Below are 18,071 nucleotides of genomic sequence, written 5' to 3' on the forward strand. Positions count from 1 at the left end.
CTGAACCATGAGTAGACAAAATTGGGTCACAAAGGCTTTCTCTCTATGGGATTCTGAAACCTGACAGGAGAGATCAAAGACTGGGAATTATGGAAGATAGGCCAGCACTCTAAAGCTGTAGCTCCCAACCAGGAGTAATTTTGCCTCCCATGGGACATTTGGCAATGTCTGGAGACATTAAACATCCTACAATGCACAGAACAGCCTTCACAACAAAGAAGTATCTAGTTCAAAATGCCAATGATGCCAAGGTTAAAAAACCCTACTGCTACTTTAAGAGGAAGGTCCAAGACTCTTCCAATGAGATTCTAGGAGCTGGCTGGTTCCTGTTCTTTCCTTGATTTGATTGTTCAGATATTCTTCTGCTTTCTGTTACATTTCCCTTTTTACTTAAATAGATCAGCTTTCTGATGTTTGCAGGCAAAACAACTTTACTAGCACAGAACCCTAGCTCAATCATACGACACACACCTGTACACTTTAAACTGGTTTCTCAACCTCGGAACTACTGACATTTGGGCAAATAATTATTTGTTGTGGGGGAATATGTTGTGCAATGTAGAATGTCTAGCAGCATCCCTGGCCTCTATTCACTAGATGGCAGTAATATTACCCTCCCCTCCAACTCTTGACAATTAAAAATATCTCCAGACACTGCCAAATGTCCCCTGCGAGGCAAATTGACCCTGGTTGACAACTGCTGCTTTAAACTATACAACGACTCCACCCAGGTGAGGTGTATGTTTGCCCAGTCAACTCCCACTCCCAGGAAACCTTGTGCAGAGCACAGTATGCCCTTAGCCTAAGGGAGTGAAGGAGAAGAGAGTGTCTGTATCCAAAACTTCCCTACCCCTTCTCAGGTCCTGGCTTAATTAAATATACGTCCACTTTGCCGATTTGCAAGCGCCTGTTCACACGTATGTACGTGTGTATACACATACATACACACACACACACACTAAGGCCTTGAGCTGAAAGGTAGCTTCTGCTTTTATTTCCTTTCTCACATTTGTTACGACTTTTCTTTAGAAGTTTCCATTACCGTGTGAAAAACTACTCTCCTAGAAAATTCTCCCAAAATATATTCAGTCCTATTACAGTTTGAAAAATTCGGGCGCTTTCTCCTTCAAAAGCTTTTCCTGTTTCACTCTGGAAAAATGTCACTACTCTAACCTCCCCCTGCCCCACCAACACACCTCCTTGTCCTCATTTCAGATTCTTCAAGTAGATAAAACTTTTTATTAACAACTGGAGAGATGCTTGGAATACAAACTAACAATTAGGCAAGGAACAAGTATATAGATTTACAGTTCTCAAATAGTTTAGCATCGAGTTAAAGCATCTGTTAATCTCTTAAGAACAATTCCTCTTTCATACTTTCCCAACATACCAGCTTCTCAAGTCCCTTCATCCAGGCAAAGACGGTTTTAATCTTGCAACTGCACTATATTTCAACCTCAAGGCTAAAAATGAGAGCTCTTTCTCATGTTGGTTCATAGTCTTCCTCCTTACTGGCAGAACTCCTCCCCCCTATACAATAACTAGGTCATTTCCTTACTGGAAGACCCCTCATTTAAACCCCTGTAAGAACTAGGTCATTTTCCTAGTTATTTTCCAGGACTCCAAAGGCACCACATTTATTTAATGATTCAATTACTCACTGCCTCCTAAAGCCACAGGGAAACTGGTCATTCCCAAATCAATAAGAATATTGACAGTAGTCTTGCCTCAGTAAAAAAAGAGCAATGTAAGAGAAAGTAAGCTCATTCATGTTATGTATCCACATTCATGCAACAAATAGTTGTTGAGTACCTACTTTATGCCAGCCTCAAGACAAAAATCCCTGCTCTCATACAGTCTACATTCAAGTGGAGAAAGACAAAAATACATAAAGAAGTAAATATGTATGACAGACAAGCATGAGTGCTATGGAGAAAAATAATGTAAGCAAGAAGACTGGCAGTATGGGGGCTCACAATTTTAAACTCTGTGGTCAGGAAAGGTCACCTTTGAGAAGGTGCAATGGGTTGCATACACAGGCCTCACGTGATGTCTAGTATTAGAAAGTAGTATGTTTAATTATTTCCTGGTAAACTATATTCTACTGTATCCCAGACCACTAGGTCAATGTAGTGACATCTTCATTACTGGATAGTCTATAAAATTAAACTTGAACCAGGTAATTTCAAAAGTTCATTCCTACCTGAGTAGCTATAATTTATCACAACACCTGCCTTCTTTTGTCAATTACGAGCTGCCTTTAGATTTCTGAATAACTATTTTTCTTAGGAGATGACAGCAATTAGCAGTAAGATTAACTTATTAACCAAAAATAAGAATTTGATACTCTTTAGTCACCTGAGTTAAGGATGTTTTGAAATATGAAATAACTGAAAACTCAAGTGTCCCAAAAACTCATCTCTGAAAAAAAAAAAAAATCCTCATCACACTATTTATCACACAGCTATTAGAAATCATACAGATTTAGAAACTAACCCTAAGGGCCAGGCACGGTGGCTCACACCTGTAATCCCAGCACTTTGGGAGGCCAAGGCAGGTGGATCACCTGAGGTTGGGAGTTCGAGACCAGCCTAACTACCATGGAAAAACCCTGTCTCTACTGAAAATACAAAATTAGCCAGGCGTGGCAGCGCACGCCTGTAATCCTAGCTACTTAGGAGGCTGAGGCAGGAGAATTGATTGGACCCAGGAGGCGGAGGCTGCGGTGAGCCGAGATCATGCCATTGCACTCCAGTCTGGGCAACAAGAGCCAAACTCCGTCTCAAAAAAGACATAAATAGCTGGGCGCGGTGGCTCACGCCTGTAATCCCAGCACTTTGGGAGGCCGAGGCCGGCGGATCACGAGGTCAGGAGATCAAGACCATCCTGGCTAACATGGTGAAACCCTGTCTCTTTGTATTTTGTGAAATACAAAAAATTAGCCGGGTGTGGTGGCGGGTGCCTGTAGTCCCAGCTACTCCGGAGGCTGAGGCAGGAGAATGGCGTGAACCCGGCAAGCAAAGCTTGCAGTGAGCCAAGATCATACCACTGCACTCCAGCCTGGGAGACAGAGTGAGACTCTGTCTCAAAAAAAAAAAAAAAAAAAAAAAAAGATATAAATAAAAAATAAAATAAAAACTAGCCCTAAGGACTCAATTTTCAATATATGGGTGTTTTCTATCTCATGCAGTAAGCCATTACATCTTTGTTCTTAATTTTTTAAATTATACTTTGGTATGCATGCTCTTAATTTTTAAGAGCCCCTCTCAAATGGAGTTCTATAAAAGAATTAAACTCTAATGCACTATTTGTTGATTGAATTAACTTTTCTTCTAAGCATCTAGAGTGGTACTAGCTGTGCAGCATCATCCTTGGACGACTGAGAAAACAGGCATTCAAATCATTTTCTGCAGATCTGTATTTTCTTGTGGAGCTGGGTATGAGAAAGGCTGGAGGACATAAATTAAAAATAGATAAAACCTTCCAAAATAAGATAGTTCAAGATTGGACCATATATATAATTTTAAAAGAAACTTTCCAATGAGTGATAACATTAAGAAATACATATTCATGCGGGGCGTGGTGGCTCACACCTGTAATCCCAGCACTCTGGGAGGCCAAGGAGGGCGGATCACCTGAGGTTGGGAGTTCAAGACCAGCCTGGCCTGGTGAAACCCAGTCTCTACTAAAAAAATACTACATATATATGTATGTGTATATATATGTGTGTATATAGGTATATGTATATATGTATATATATGTACACACACACACGCTGCTATACTTTGCTACTTTTAAGAAAAGTGCTATATCTTATTCAGTATCATAAGTGAGGAAAATATTTGCTGAATCACAGAAGTAGGAATTCTGTTCCCAATATATAACCTGTGGTATAAGACAATCTGGGGAATCAAGAATTATGTTTACTATACAAGTCTATCATCATACCCAAGTGTCTTCCCAAAATTAGTTAAAATTAACTTAGAAATCGAACAGAAAGGGATCCTAACCAAGGGCTTTAAGTTCGCTGGTAACAACTTGGAACAAGAGCCTACATTTAGCCTGTGTCTTGAGACAAACACGGAGAAGCCAAGAGCAGTAGCAAACTGCCAGCTTTACTGAGTCATGTTTCTGACTAAAACCGCGTTATGAAATGGAGAGAATGACATGTCTTGGGTTTAATCACCACAGATGTTAACTCCCTGAATTTTAGAGTTGCAGAGGAAAAAGAGCAAAAACCAAAAAAAAATATTCAGTAATAATGATGTGGGTCTCACAGGACTCCAGAAAGAACTTGCCAAAGCTGCGAACTCTGCTTATTTACCTAAAACAAATCCTAACTGTGCAAACAGGCACACCCTCTGATGCCTCAGAGCGGGAATGCCAAGGTGGGAGGAATTCAGAACAATCACAAGGTTAACGTTTCACTGAGAACACAGCCTCCACTGAGTCCACACTGCGCCAGAAGCCCTCGGTTAACGGAACCGCTCTGCTCCAAGGGGAAGGAGCACCGAGCTCGAGTTAGAGCCCAGCACATTAACCAGGCACCTGGGTGACGCCAGGCCACCTCCAGCCTCCGCTCAGTACCGCACAGAGCAGACCCGGGACGCCCCCAGACGCCGCGCCGGGAGCGATCCCAGCCCGCCGCGCTCCGCACTCCGCGCTCCTCCGCGCGCCCGCCCTGGGAGAGGACGCGTCAGGGGCCGACTCGTGAGGCGAGCCCCCGGCGCCGCCGGCGACAAGAGATCCGGGGCCGCGACCCCTGCCCCGGCCAGAGCGGGGAAGTCCGAAGGTCGCCTCCCGCACAGCCGCCAGGCGCCGCCGCCCCCGAAGCCGCAGGCTGACTCCAGTGCGGGCTGGGGCGGAGGCCGACTGGCGCCGACACCGAGGCGCTCACTGACCTGGAGAGGTGCTTCAGGATTTGCTTCTTGATGATCCCAGCCATGGTGCCGAGGCTGGAGGAGCCGCGCTCTCGTCCTGTTGCTCACTGCCTCCTCTCTTCGTGGCCGTCTCCTCTCTGTCCCAGCTAGCCCGGCCGGAGGAGAGGCGCTGATCGCTCACGACCGGGAGAGACCCGAGGCCCCGGCCAAGGCCACAGCCGCCGCCGAGAACCCGCAGCATCGCGCTCAGGCCGCCACGGCCGCCGCAGGCGCCATCTTGGCTGCAGCATCACCTAAGAGACTCGGGGGAGGGCGGGGGCGGGGCGGCTCTAGGCGGGGCAGCTCCAGGCGGGGCCGGCACGAGGCGGGGCGGGGCCAACGCGGGCTCTGGGCGAGCTCTGGCTGGGCTCTGGGCGGGGGCGGGGGCGGGGGCGGGGGCGGGGGCGGGAGCGGGAGGTTTGCGGCCCTGGCCCCGGGGTCCCTCTTAGCCCTCGCGACACAGGGCCCTTGACTCTCAATACACCAACCTTCTTGGCCTTAATCCTCCCTCCTTGCCTCTGCTGGTGTTGTTCCCGCCTCCATCGCTGACCTGTCGCTGATTTTTCCTTCCACGTCCTACTTCCCTTATTCATTTCCTCAGAATGTTTTTTATTTTTTTTGCTTGTTTTTTTTTTGAGACGAGTCTTGCTCTGTCACCCAGGCTGGAGTCCAGTGGTACGATCTCGGCTCATTGCAACTCCGCCTCCAGGGTTCAAGCGATTCTCCTGCTTCAGCCTCCTGAGTAGCTGGGATTACAGGTGCGCACCACCACGGCCGGCTAATTTTTGTATTTTTATTAGAGACGAGGTTTCACCATATTGGCCAGTAGGTCTCGAACTCCTGACCTCGTGATCCACCCTCCTCGCCTCCCAAAGCGCTGAGATTACAGGCGTGAGCCACTGCACCCGGCTTCCTCAGAATGTTTTAAGTATCGGCCATTAACTCTTCTGCTTGCTTTGCTCTCTTGACCTACTCACCTTTCTTCATATTCTTCCTTCGGTTTTTGTTTTTGGTTTTCTTTTTTTCTTTTGCTAAGGTATCCTGCCTTTCCCTTACCTAAATGTGGCAATTTAATGTTTCCCTTGGTTATTTCTATTCTAAGGGAAGTAAAGGTTGACAATGGTTCCTAGTAGTCTAGGACCTAGGAATTAGAAGGCCTATAATTCAAGTCCTGGCTCTGGTATTTTCTAGCTGTGTTATCCTGGGGAAAATAATTTCTTTACTATTAGTTTCATTTTAATCATCTGTGAAATAGATTAATCATCAGCCTTACCCACTTCACTAGGTTGAACCTAAAGATGTAAATATCATATGAAAATTTCTGTAAGGAAGGAAGGAAATTGTTGAAATAGGGAAAACCATTACAATTCTACACCTCCACCCCACCCAATCCCAAACAGAGCTAACATTTTCAGAGATTAAAATGACTACTCCTGTCATCCCAGCACTTTGGGAGGCCGAGGCAGGCAGATCACTTGAGGTCAGGAGTTCAAGACCAGCCTGACCAACATGGTGGAAACTCTGTCTCTAAAAAAAAAAAAAAAAAATTAGCTGGGTGTAGTGGCGGGCGCCTGTAATCCCAGCTACTCAGGAGGCTGAGGCAGGAGAATTGCTTGAACCCGGGAGGCAAATGTTGCAGTGAGCTGAGATCAAGCCACTGCACTCCAGCCTGGGCGACAGAGCAAGACTGTCTCAAAAAAAAAAAGAAAAAAAAATTACTCAGTGTTAAGTTTAGCCTAACACTGCCTCCTTACATAATTGAGTTCGGCCTAAAGGTTTTTCTGTACATCATGAACCTAAGAAAATAAGCAGAGGTATAAACCGACCATAGCCCACACCTGTGCCAATCAGTGAGTTTTGGCCAAATGTAGCCAATTGTTCAGACTGTGTTCAAATAAGGCAAACACTGAGCTGTAAGCAATCCAGTTGTTTCTGTACCTCACTTCCATTTTCTGGACCTCACTTTCATTTTGCTGGCCAGAAATCTTCTCCCAGCATGTGGCTGTGCTGGAGTCTCTCTGAATCTGCTGTGATTATGGGGGCTGCCGGACTCAGGAATCGTTCATTGTTAAACTCCTTTAAATTTAATTTGGCTGAAGTTTTTCTTTTAACATTAGTGATATCTAAAACAGGAAAAGAAATTGTACCACCCCTGAGGGATGTATTACAAGATGTTTGGTTGTACGTCTTGGGAGTTGGGTGGGAAGTAGTTTACACGTAGTCTGATGAGCTGGCCCTTTTTGCAGAATGGAAAGGATAGACATGTAAGTTGACTACACTCAACATTTCATTTTATTTTATTTTTGAGACAGAGTCATACTCCATCGCTCAGGCTGGAGTGCAGCAGCACAATCTTGGCTCACTGTGACCTACGCCTCCCAGGTCAATCAGTTCTCCTGCCTCAGCCCCCCAAGTAGCTGGGATTACCAGGCTAATTTTTGTATATTTAGTAGAGATGGAGTTTCACCATGTTGGCCAGGCTGGTCTCGAACTCCTGACCTCATGTGATCTGCCCGCCTCAGCCTTCCAAAGTGTTAGGATTACAGGCATCAGCCACCACACCCGGCGGACTACACTCAACATTTATCATAGATTATAAACCAGGCACTATTCAAGTATCCTGGGGCTGCCTAAATGAAAACAAAAAACTCTGTTCCTACCATCAGAGTTAACGGCCTGGCTTGGAAGGCAGATTCATGTTACTTAGACCTTCAGCTCTATTAGTAGACTCTGGTTCAAATGCTGGCCACTTTGTAACTGTGTAAACTTCAGCAAATTATTTAATCTTTCTCAGCTTCAGTGATCTCATGTGTTAAGAGATATTATTAGTAGTAGCTACTGTTAAACTGCCTAATATATAGCAAACTCAATAAAGGCTAGATATTATTAATTACTTTACCAAAAACAAGCAAAGTGCTACAAGAACACAGAGGAAGGAGTAATTCATTTGGGGATAGACTTATATTGGAGGTATTATTTCAAAGACATGAATAAATCCATTTAATTTTTTTTTAAAAATGGACCCTGAAATCAAAGACTTGGATTTAAAACTGAAGCATAAGGGTTCCCTGACTTCACTCGCAGGACTAACACTAATGCATGAAGTACACAGGGGTGTGGCTCATCTGTTTGGCCACTGAGCACATGCAAACCCCTTATAGGACAGGGAGCACACAGATGGGCAAGTGCAGAAGCCGGGGCAAGGACTTTTGAACTCTGGCCCCATGGTAGCATCTAGGGGTGGGTAACTGCAACTCCTGAAGCCCAAGTGGGCATGTGTTACACTGCACTCTTTTAGCTTTGTTGTCCACATATGGCTTAAGTGTTAACTAGCTCAGTGCCCTCTTAGTATCCAGGTCATTGTCAGACATCCAGAAAGAGGTCACACAGGGACTTGAAGGACGGCAAATGTGGGGTTTTATTGAGTGGTGGAGGTGGCTCTCAACAGGATGGATGGGAAGCTGGAAAGGGGATGGAGTGGGAAGATGATCTTCCCCTGGGGTTTGGCCATCCAGTGGCCAAACTCTTCTCAGCATTCAGTCACTACTTCTCTTCTCTCTGCTGCACTGTTCTGCCATTCTTCTGCTCTTCTGTTCATCTCCTTGTCTGCTCATCTGCTTGTGGAGCCTGCAGTTTGGGGTTTCTATGGATACAAGATAGGGGGCTGTGGCGGGCCAAAAGGCAACTTTTGAGCACAAAAACAGAAATGCCTGTTTTCATTTAGGACCGCGGGTTTCCAGGCTTGAGAGTAGGGCATTTGCCAGGGAACCACTCTCTTCTACCCAGTATTTCCCTGTCTCCTGTCCATATCAAAACCGAATTCTGCAGATATTTAGCTATGTTGGTTGTCATAGGGTGACCCCCAAATTGGGGTTCAGGCCGGGAGGCTACTTGGGTTCCTGCAGAATTCAAGACCAAGCTGACAGAGTAAAGTGAAACCAAGTTTATTAAGAAAGTAAAGAAATAAAAGGATAGCTACACCATAAGCAGAGTAGCAGCATGGGCTGCCCATTATGGTTATTTCTTGATTATATGCTAAACAAAGGGTACATATTCATGAGTTTTCTAGTAAGGGTTCAGGGAGTTCCTGGAATTGAGAGTTCCTCCCCCTTTCAGAGCATATAGAGTAATTTATCCATGTTACCCTGGCATTTGTAAACTGTCATGGCCCTGATGGGAGTTTCCTTTAGTATGCAAATATATTATAATTAGTGTTAATGAGCAGTGAGGATGACCAGAGGTTGCTTTCATGACCATCTTGGTTTTGATGGGTTTTGGCCAGCTTCTTTACCTCATCCTGTTTTATCAGTGACAAAGAAGAAAGTCAAAATATTTTACCCCAAAACATATTTCTTTGCCATATTTTGAAATGGTCCTGCAAAGCCATTCTTTGTGGGGGAAAATTTGCATCTATAAAGAATCTCTTAACATAGCTAGGTTTTTTTCTTATAGGCCCTATCAATACTGAAGAGATTAACTAAGAGTCTGTCACCTTTTAAAGGTCTGAATATGAAACATTTGTCATCTATTGTCTCTAAGGGCAGCCACATTAAGACTTCAAAAGAACTTTGGTCTTCACAATCTTTTATCTTAACCAGAACATCCAGGTCTTTAGACAAAGTCAACCAATTGTCAACCAAAAAATGTTTAAATTTACCTATAGCCTGGAAGCTCCCCTCCTTTGACTTGTCTCGCCCTTCTGGACCAAACCAATGTATTTCATTTTTTTGAGATGGAGTCTTGCTCTGTCGCCAGGCTGGAGTACAGTGACGTGATCTCAGGTTACTGCAACCTCCACCTCCTGGGTTCAAGTGATTCTTCTGCCTCAGCCTCCCAGGTAGCTGGGACTACAGGCAGACACCACTACACCCAGCTAATTTTTGTATTTTTAGTAGAGACAGGGTTTCACCATGTTGGCCAGGATGGTCTCAATCTCCTGACCTCGTGATCTGCCCGCCTCGGCCTCCCAAAGTGCTGGGATTACAGGCGTGAGCCACCACACCTGGCCAAACCAATGTATTTTTTTTTTTTTTTGAGATGGAGTCTCACTCTGTTGCCCAGGCTGGAGTACAGTAGTGCGATCTTAGCTCACTGCAACCTCTGCCTCCTGGGTTCAAGCAATTCTTCTGCCTCAGCCTCCCAAGTAGCTGGGACTACAGGTACGCGCCACCACACCCAGCTAATTTTTTGTATTTTTAGTAGAGACTGGGTTTCACCATATTGGCCAGGCTGGTCTTGAACTCCTGACCTCGTGATCCACCCACCTCAGTCTCCCAAAGTGCTAGGATTACAGGCGTGAGCCACCATGCCTGGCCAAACCAATGTATTTCTTTTTTTGAGACGGAGTCTCGCTCTGTCCCCAGGCTGGAGGGCAGTGGCACAATCTCAGCTCACTGCAACCTCTGTCTCCCGGGTTCACGCCATTCTCCTGCCTCAGCCTCCCGAGTAGCCGGGACTACAGGCGCCCGCCACCATGCCCAGGTAATTTTTTTGTATTTTTAGTAGCGACGGGGTTTCACCGTGTTAGCCAGGATGGTCTCGATCTCCTAACCTCATGATTCGCCCGCCTCAGCCTCCCAAAGTGCTGGGATTACAGGCATGAGCCACCGCGCCCGGCCAAACCAATGTATTTCTTAAATGTATTTGATTGATGTCTATGCCTCCCTAAAATGTATAAAACCAAGCTGCACTCCTACCACCTTGGGCACATGTTCTCAGGACCTCCTGAGCGCTGTGTCATGGGCCATGGTCACTCATATTTCGCTCAGAATAAATCTCTTCAAATAGTTGATAGACTTTGATTCTTTTTGTCCACAAGGGTAGTTTGAAATCAGCCATGATGACAATATTTACAACATAGAAAGCAGGGCTTTTTCCCCTAGAGATCTAGTTGTTAAACATTCACCAGCACAAGACTATAAAATGAGTTTAGGCTGGGTGCTGTGGCTCAGGCCTATAATCCCAACACTTTGGGAGGCCGAGGCTGGTGGATCACTTGAGGGCAGGAGTTAGAGACCAGCCTGGCCAACATGGTGAAACTCTGTCTCTACTAAAATTAAAAAAATTAGCTGGGCATAGTGGCGGGTGCCTGTAATCCCAGCTACTTGGGAGGCTGAGGCAGAAGAATTGCCTGAACCCAAGAGATGGAGGTTGTAGTGAGCCAAGACTGCGCCACTGCACTCTAGCCTGGGCAACACGAGCGGAACTTCGTCTCAAAAAAAAAAAAAAAAAAAAAAGTTGGAGGGAGATAAGATTGTAAATGTAAATATATAGACATCATTTTATAGGAAATAGTGAGTCCTGAAGACCTCTGTGATGGGTTAATTGGGGAAGATGTTCATATTTCTGAGTCAGAAAAATATTTACAGACAATTTTGCTGTCAGTTCAGAGGATGGAGAACAGAATGGAGGCAGAAAGGGCATTGAGAAGGTGGTGGCATTATTTCAGGTGAGAGGTAAGACAGTATCAGTAGAGGTGAAAGAAGGTAAAGGACACATGCCAAAGATTAAATCAAGGATAAACATTGAAGGTAATTGAGGTTTTTGCTCGGGGCACGCCACTAGTTAAGTAATATAGTTGGACAGGCAGTTTTGGAGATAAGATCCTGTTGAATTTCTTGCTGTTAAGGCTTTCTGAGGATTTCTCAGTGGAAATTTTGTAAGGTTATAGTTTTGGGTGGAAATTCCGGTTTACAAATCGTGGTAGCTGAAGCCAAGAACAAGAATAATCTTGATCAAAGGGTATGTAAGTCATGAGGAAAGGAAAAAGAAGCTTAAATGAGAAAGGGCGGATAAACAGGAGAGACAAGATGGAAACAGCATTTTTTTTTTTTTTTTTTTTTTTTTTTTTTTTGAGATGGAGTATAGCTCTGTCACCCAGACTGGAGTGCAGTGGCGCAATCTAGGCTCACAGCAAACCTCTGCCTCCTGGGCGATTATCCTGCCTCAGCCTCCTGAGTAGCTGGGACAACAGGAGAGCACCACCATGCCCAGCTAATTTTTTGTATTTTTAGTAGAGACAGGGTTTCACCATGTTGGCCAGGCTGGTCTCGAACTCCTGACCTCAGGTGATCTGCCTGCCTCGGCCTCCCAAAGTGCTGGGATTACAGGTGTCAGCGAGCATGCCTGGCCTGAAAATAGCATATTTTAAAGGATAAGAGATAAATAGAAATGATGGCTGCTCTATGATGTAAGATTTACAAAGCATTCTTTACTTGACTGGAATAAGAGATCTTACAACTTTTGTTTTTAAGGGTTTTTAGATTTTATAACTTTAATATTAAATTGGAGAAAATAGAATGACTATGATAAAGAAAAGTAGCTCAGAGCAGTCTGGAAAATGTGAGGTATGTAAAATGTATTAGACCCTGAGAGACATGAGAATAAGACGTAAGTCACATTCCCCCACCCATGTCTAGGGTTGTTTAAAGGCATTTTGGTTTTTTATCTCTTACCCTGTAGTTTCCAGACTAACAAATTACTTAAAATGTTTTTTTGTTTGTTTTTTTTTTTGTTTTGAGACAGAGTCTCGCTGCGATGCCCGGGCTGGAATGCAATGGTGTGATTTCAGCTCACTGCAACCTCTGTTTCCCAAGTTCAAGCGATTCTCCTGCCTCAGCCTCCCAAGTAGATGGGACTACAGGCACATGCCACCACGCCTGGCTAATTTTTGTATTTTTAGGTAGAGACAGGGTTTCTTCATGTTGGCCAGGCTGGTCTTGAACTCCTGACCTCAAGTAATCCACCCGCCTCAGCCTCCCCAAGTGCTGGGATTACAGGTGTGAGCCACCCAACCTGGCCCAAATTACTTAAAATGTTACCACAAGTTGCACAGTGTACCCTCATTCACTATCTTCATGTTCCTGGAATTTCTGATACAAAGAGCAACATATCACCAATAAATTGCTTATGTTATTTTAATGAACCAATGTAAATTCTTGGTAAGCAATTTTAAGAACTTTTTTGAGATGGAGTTTCACTCTTGTTGCCCAGACTGGAGTGCAATGGTGGGATCTTGGCTCACCACAACCTCCGCCTCCCAGGTTCAAGCAATTCTCCTGCCCCAACCTCCCGAGCAGCAGGGATTACAGGCGCCCACCACCATGTCTAGCTAAAATTTTTTTTGTATTTTTAGTAAAGCGGGAGTTTCGCTGTGTTGACCAGGCTGGTCTCGAGCTCTTGACCTCAAGTGATCCACCCGCCTCAGCCTCCCAAAGTGCTGGGATTACAGGGTGGCTCATGCCACCGTGCCCGGCCCTCTTTTCCTTTAAAAACCCACTTGTGGCCAGGCCAGGTTTGTTGGCTCCTCCTTGTAATCCCAGCACTTTGAGAGGCTGAGGTGGGTGGATTTCTTGAGCCCAGGGATTCAAGACCAGTTTGGGCAATATGGTGAAACCCTGCCTGACTCTATAAAAAAATACAAAAATTAGCCAGGAGTGGTGGTTTGAGCCTGTAGACCCAGCTACTTAGGAGGCTGAGGAGGGAGGATTGCTTGAGTCCAGCAGGTCAAGGCTGCAGTGAACAATGACCACACCACTGCACTCCAGTTTGGGCGACAGCAAGACACTGTCTCAATAAAAACCCAAAAAACCAACAAAACAAACTAATTGTAACTGCTGCTAGTTGGAACATACATTCAAGGAAACTTAAATCTATGTCTTCAGGGTTGCAGTTCTCAAACTTGGCTCAAAGAAACTTTCCACTGTGAAAATAAGTAACTCTGGCTGTATGTGGTGGCCCATGCCTGTAATCCCACCACTCTGAGAGAATGAGGCGGGAGGACTGCTTGAGCTCAGGAGGTGAAGACCAGCCTAGGCAACATGGTGAAACCTAGTCTCTACAAACAATAAAAAAAAATGTTAGGTGTGGCGGCTCACACCTGAGGTCCCAACTACTGGGGAGGCTGAGGCAGGAGGATCACTTGATCTCACAGGCTGCAGTGAGTTGAGATCATGCCACTGCAATTCATCTTAGGCATCAGAGAAAGACCCTGTCTCGGTTTTTTAAAAAAGAAAATAACTCCCAATATGAATTGTTGGAACTTTAAAATATTCTTAGCCTTAAAGGAATGTGATTACAGCACCTGAGTCAAAAAAAAAAAAAAAGGGCAGTTATAACCCAGGCAGCTGTAGCCTTTGTTTCTCTGATTATAGATTAGCCTTATTCTTTACCTACATTGTTTTATAAAATGTTGTAAATAACTAAAGAGCTCCAGGGAAGCCTCTTTATCTGTTTGTTTGTTTGAGACAGGGTCTCGCTCTGTCACTCAGGCTGGAGTGCAGTGGCACAATCTCTTCTCACTGCAACCTCCAATTCCCAGGATTGTCCCTCTACCTTCCTACCCCAACCCTTCTTCATGGAGCTCACCTGGGCCTTGCCCCTCCTCAGCCCCACACTTCTACTGATTATAAAGAGATAACCCCCTTATTTGTCTGACTTTGGAATCTTCACCTCTGGCCCACAGCCATCCTGGGCTCTGCCCCCTTTTGTACACAAAGCCTTTGTCTTGTTAGGAAAATGACCAGGTTCTGCCCATAAAAGTATCCTACCTGAAAGGGAGGTGGAGAGAGAGTGCCTCATGGAAAATCACAGAAACACATTTCTTTGCATTTGAATGCTTCCAGTACCTCACTTTGGCAGCAAACCTACTCTAAGACCCCAGCATCCTTAGCCTTTTTGTGCCATGGACTTCTTTGATATCTGAGGAAGCCCATGGACTGCTCAGAATAGATTTTTTTTTTTTAAGTGCACAAAATAAAATACAGAGAGCAATGGAAATAAATTATATCAAAATAAAGTTTATGAAAATATTTGTGATATTACATGATATGCTTTATTGGCACATTAAATAACAAGATCCAAAGTTGGGTCTAATTACTATAATTTTGAGGTAATGATGAGCAAAAATGCTATCTCAAGATGTCTGCAACAGCTGCAGTGTAATATGAAAATATCTGTGATTTCTGTTGGTAACAAAGTAACAGGTGCTGCTAACACTAATGAGGTTTGTTCCTAGCAACATTCACCATGGAAGGAAAAGCTCAATTTCAATTAAAGTTTAGAGAAAATCAAGATGCAATCACCCTCCTCCCATCTTTCTCAATTTTTTAAATTATTTTTTATTTATTTTTAGGCATGGTCTTGCTCTGTTGCCCAGGCTGGAGTGCAGTGGCACAATCATGGCTCACTGCAGCCTCAACCTCTTGGGCTCAAGCAATCCTCCCACCTCAGCCTCCTAAGTAGCTGGAACCACAGGTGTGCACCACCACACCTGGCTAATTTTTAAAGATTTATTAATTTTTTTTTAATTTTGAGACAGAGTTTCACCCTTGTCGCCCAGGCTGGAGTGCAGTGGCGCGATCTTGGCTCACTGTAACCTCCGCCTCCCAGGTTCAAGTGATTATCCTGCTTCAGCCTCCCAAGTAGCTGGGATTACAGGCACATGCTACCGTGCCCAACTAATTTTTGTATTTTTAGTAGAGATGGGGTTTTACCATGTTGCCCAGGCTGGTCTTGAACTCCTGATATCAGGTGATCCACCGGCCTCAGCCTCCTGAAGTGTTGGGATTACAGGCGTGAGCCACCAAGCCTGGTCTTTTTTTTCTCTTAGTAGAGATGGGGTATTGCCTCCCTCCCGGGTACCATCATACCTGCTAGTGTGGGGTCTTGCCTCCCTCCCGGGTAGTCATACCTGCTATTGTGGGGTCTTGCCTCCCTCCCGGGTACCGTCATACCTGCTAGCGTGTGACTGAAGGCAGTGTACCTGGCCCCAGCTGAAGGACCATAGCTAGCCAGTGGGCTCAGTCACCTTGGCCTGTTGCTCCTAGGGGTTGCCTATGCTATTCAGCCAAGGGGACGACAGTGCCTGCTGGCTTGGCTGAGCTCCAGCCAGGCTTCCCCCACCACTGACTCTCGCTCTTCTTTTCCCGGCAGGAAGGGCCCAGCCTCATCTATGCGACCTGTAGCCCCCCAACCAGCTGAGGCTCCCCTCTTAGACTTGTAAATCTATGGCCACTGGCATCTGGCTGCCTGCCCTCCCTGCTTCCCCCAGGGTCCCTTCACAGGGTCCTGGGCTTTCTGACCGCCCAGAAGGGACTCGGGCACTCCCTCCAGCCATGCATCCCTTTTAGCTTCATCCTCTTGGTTCAAAGCAATGTTCTTTGTCTCTCAGGCCTGGTGGCTGTTATGTAGGGCTCCCCAAAGCGAGGGGTGGCCCTGGGCCAGTGGGTTGGAAGACAGGGTGACAAGTGGGAAGCCCAAGGGGGCTGAGTATCGGTCTGAACTGTGGGTGCACTGCCTAGATGCCGTGTGACAGGCCAGCATGTGTGGTGGGGAGGGCTGCTGCAGCCCCCAGGCATTACCTGTGAAGCTCCGGCTCCTCCATCTTCCTCCCCTTTCCCTTCTAGCCCCTCTTTTCCAGGAATCTTGCCACATCCACACTTGTGTCCTCCCCTCCCTGGCCCTCCCACCACTGCTGCAGCGCTTTGCGCTTGCCTTACCAGCTCTCTCCTTGCTTTTCTCCCGTTTTCTCTCTGCTTTCTCTCCAACTTCCAACCAATGGGGTCAGGCAAATCCATCCTATCCTGAGAGCCCCAGGGCCCTCTTCTACCTCTAAACAGATCCCTCCTCTTCTCAGAGACCTTCCTTTCCAAGCCTGCCTGGATGACTGTTCTGTCACTGACTTGACAGTGGCTCCCCTAGCCCCAAAACCAGCCCCTTTCATCTGTGATGGTCTGTTGTAGTGGTGAGCTGACACATCCAGGCATAACCTTTGGTGAAAACTTGTGCCCCCTCTGTGGTACACCCCTGCCCTGTTCTATAAATACTCATATATATATATACACACACGTATATATATGCATATATATGCATATATATACACATACACATATGTATATATATATACGTGTGTATGTGTGTACATATATGTATACACCCCTACACATGGCCGACTGCCTTGCCTCTAGCGCTGGGAATCAGTCACCATGCTGTCCTTGTGGAGTCTTGTGACCCAACTACAAGAGAACACTGTCCCCCAACAATCCCCATCCAAAGTCCACCACCTCCAGTGAGCCTCCCTGTCATGCCTGGCCTGTGGACAGCCAGTCCCCACCATCCCTCCTGCTCCCCGACAAGCTTGGGGGTGCTATGCAGACAGCCGTGTGGCCTGACAGTCTCTACTAGTCCTGCTGTCCCTTGGCTGGGAATAAAACCCATTTCTAAGTGACGGGGAATGTGTCCTCTGCTGGTTGCGTTCTCTGTGGAACTCAGGGGAGGGGAAGGGCCAACCCATTACTAGGGTGCTATTGGGAGCGGTGAAAAGGCCACATCCTTTCCAAGGGACGCTTCCTGGAAAGCCTCTGGAGCTTAGCAGGCTCTCATCCTGTGAAGCCGGCTCTGGCCACTAGGGGGCAGGGCCATGAAATCAGATTGGAGGAAGCTTGTGAGACAGCTGGCAATCTGGAGGGACAGACACAACAGGCCACCAGGTGCAGACAGGCGAGGGAGGCAGGGGAACAAAATGGAAGACAACTGGGCTGGATGGAAGTCAGTGCCCTTGGATGCTGGCACCTGTCTTCCTTGCCACTGCTAGATCAGGCTTCCGAGCCTGTTGGTCGGCAGGGCCCCATGGTCCCCCATAGGTGCCATGGCAGTTCCTGTGGAATTCCCCAGGTGTTACCAGGCAGCATACAGGTAACAGGCCTGGAAGGTCCCCAATACCCCAGCTGGACATGCTCACTTTGGGGCTCCCTGTTCAGTGGCACAAACTCCATGACCCAGTGAGGGAAACAGGAATACACCAGGCCAAGCAGTATATGGCTAAATACATTCCAAAATAAAAAGCAAAATAAACAGGAGTCGCATCACGACGGTGCCACGACCCATCTCTGCCTCCTTCCCCTGTTCTATGCTATCAATGAATGTTTTCCAGCCCCAAATAACTATTAGAACTTCCTACCCATATGCCAGCTCCAACCTCTGCTATGTGTGACACAGGAGGTGGCCCTACCACTGGAATATACAAAATGTTACACAGATATAGTATGTACACTAAGGGGGGCCACTCCAGAGCCCGTGCCCTCACCTGGTCTACATTAGCCCCATTGTCCTGCCTCAGCTGCCTCTCTAAGAAGATGGGAGCCCCACTGAGGA

General features: G+C 46.2%; 1 protein-coding gene across 2 annotated transcripts in view; it reads right to left on the reverse strand.

Moving 5' to 3' along the window:
- BLTP3B (bridge-like lipid transfer protein family member 3B) overlaps positions 1-5,210 on the reverse strand; it is a 106,687-nt gene extending 101,477 nt beyond the window's left edge. Inside the window, exon 1 of one of the 2 annotated variants that reach the window (XM_054445659.2) lies at positions 4,902-5,210. In XM_054445659.2, coding sequence (XP_054301634.1) covers positions 4,902-4,945 — 44 coding nt within the window. In that variant the 5' untranslated portion in view covers positions 4,946-5,210. The remainder of the gene's footprint in view (positions 1-4,901) is intronic. The other variant, XM_063646613.1, reaches the window with a different exon arrangement.
- Positions 5,211-18,071: the final 12,861 nt, after the last annotated feature.

Source organism: Pongo pygmaeus, chromosome 10, assembly GCF_028885625.2.
Source record: "Pongo pygmaeus isolate AG05252 chromosome 10, NHGRI_mPonPyg2-v2.0_pri, whole genome shotgun sequence".
Classification (NCBI taxonomy): domain Eukaryota; kingdom Metazoa; phylum Chordata; class Mammalia; order Primates; family Hominidae; genus Pongo; species Pongo pygmaeus.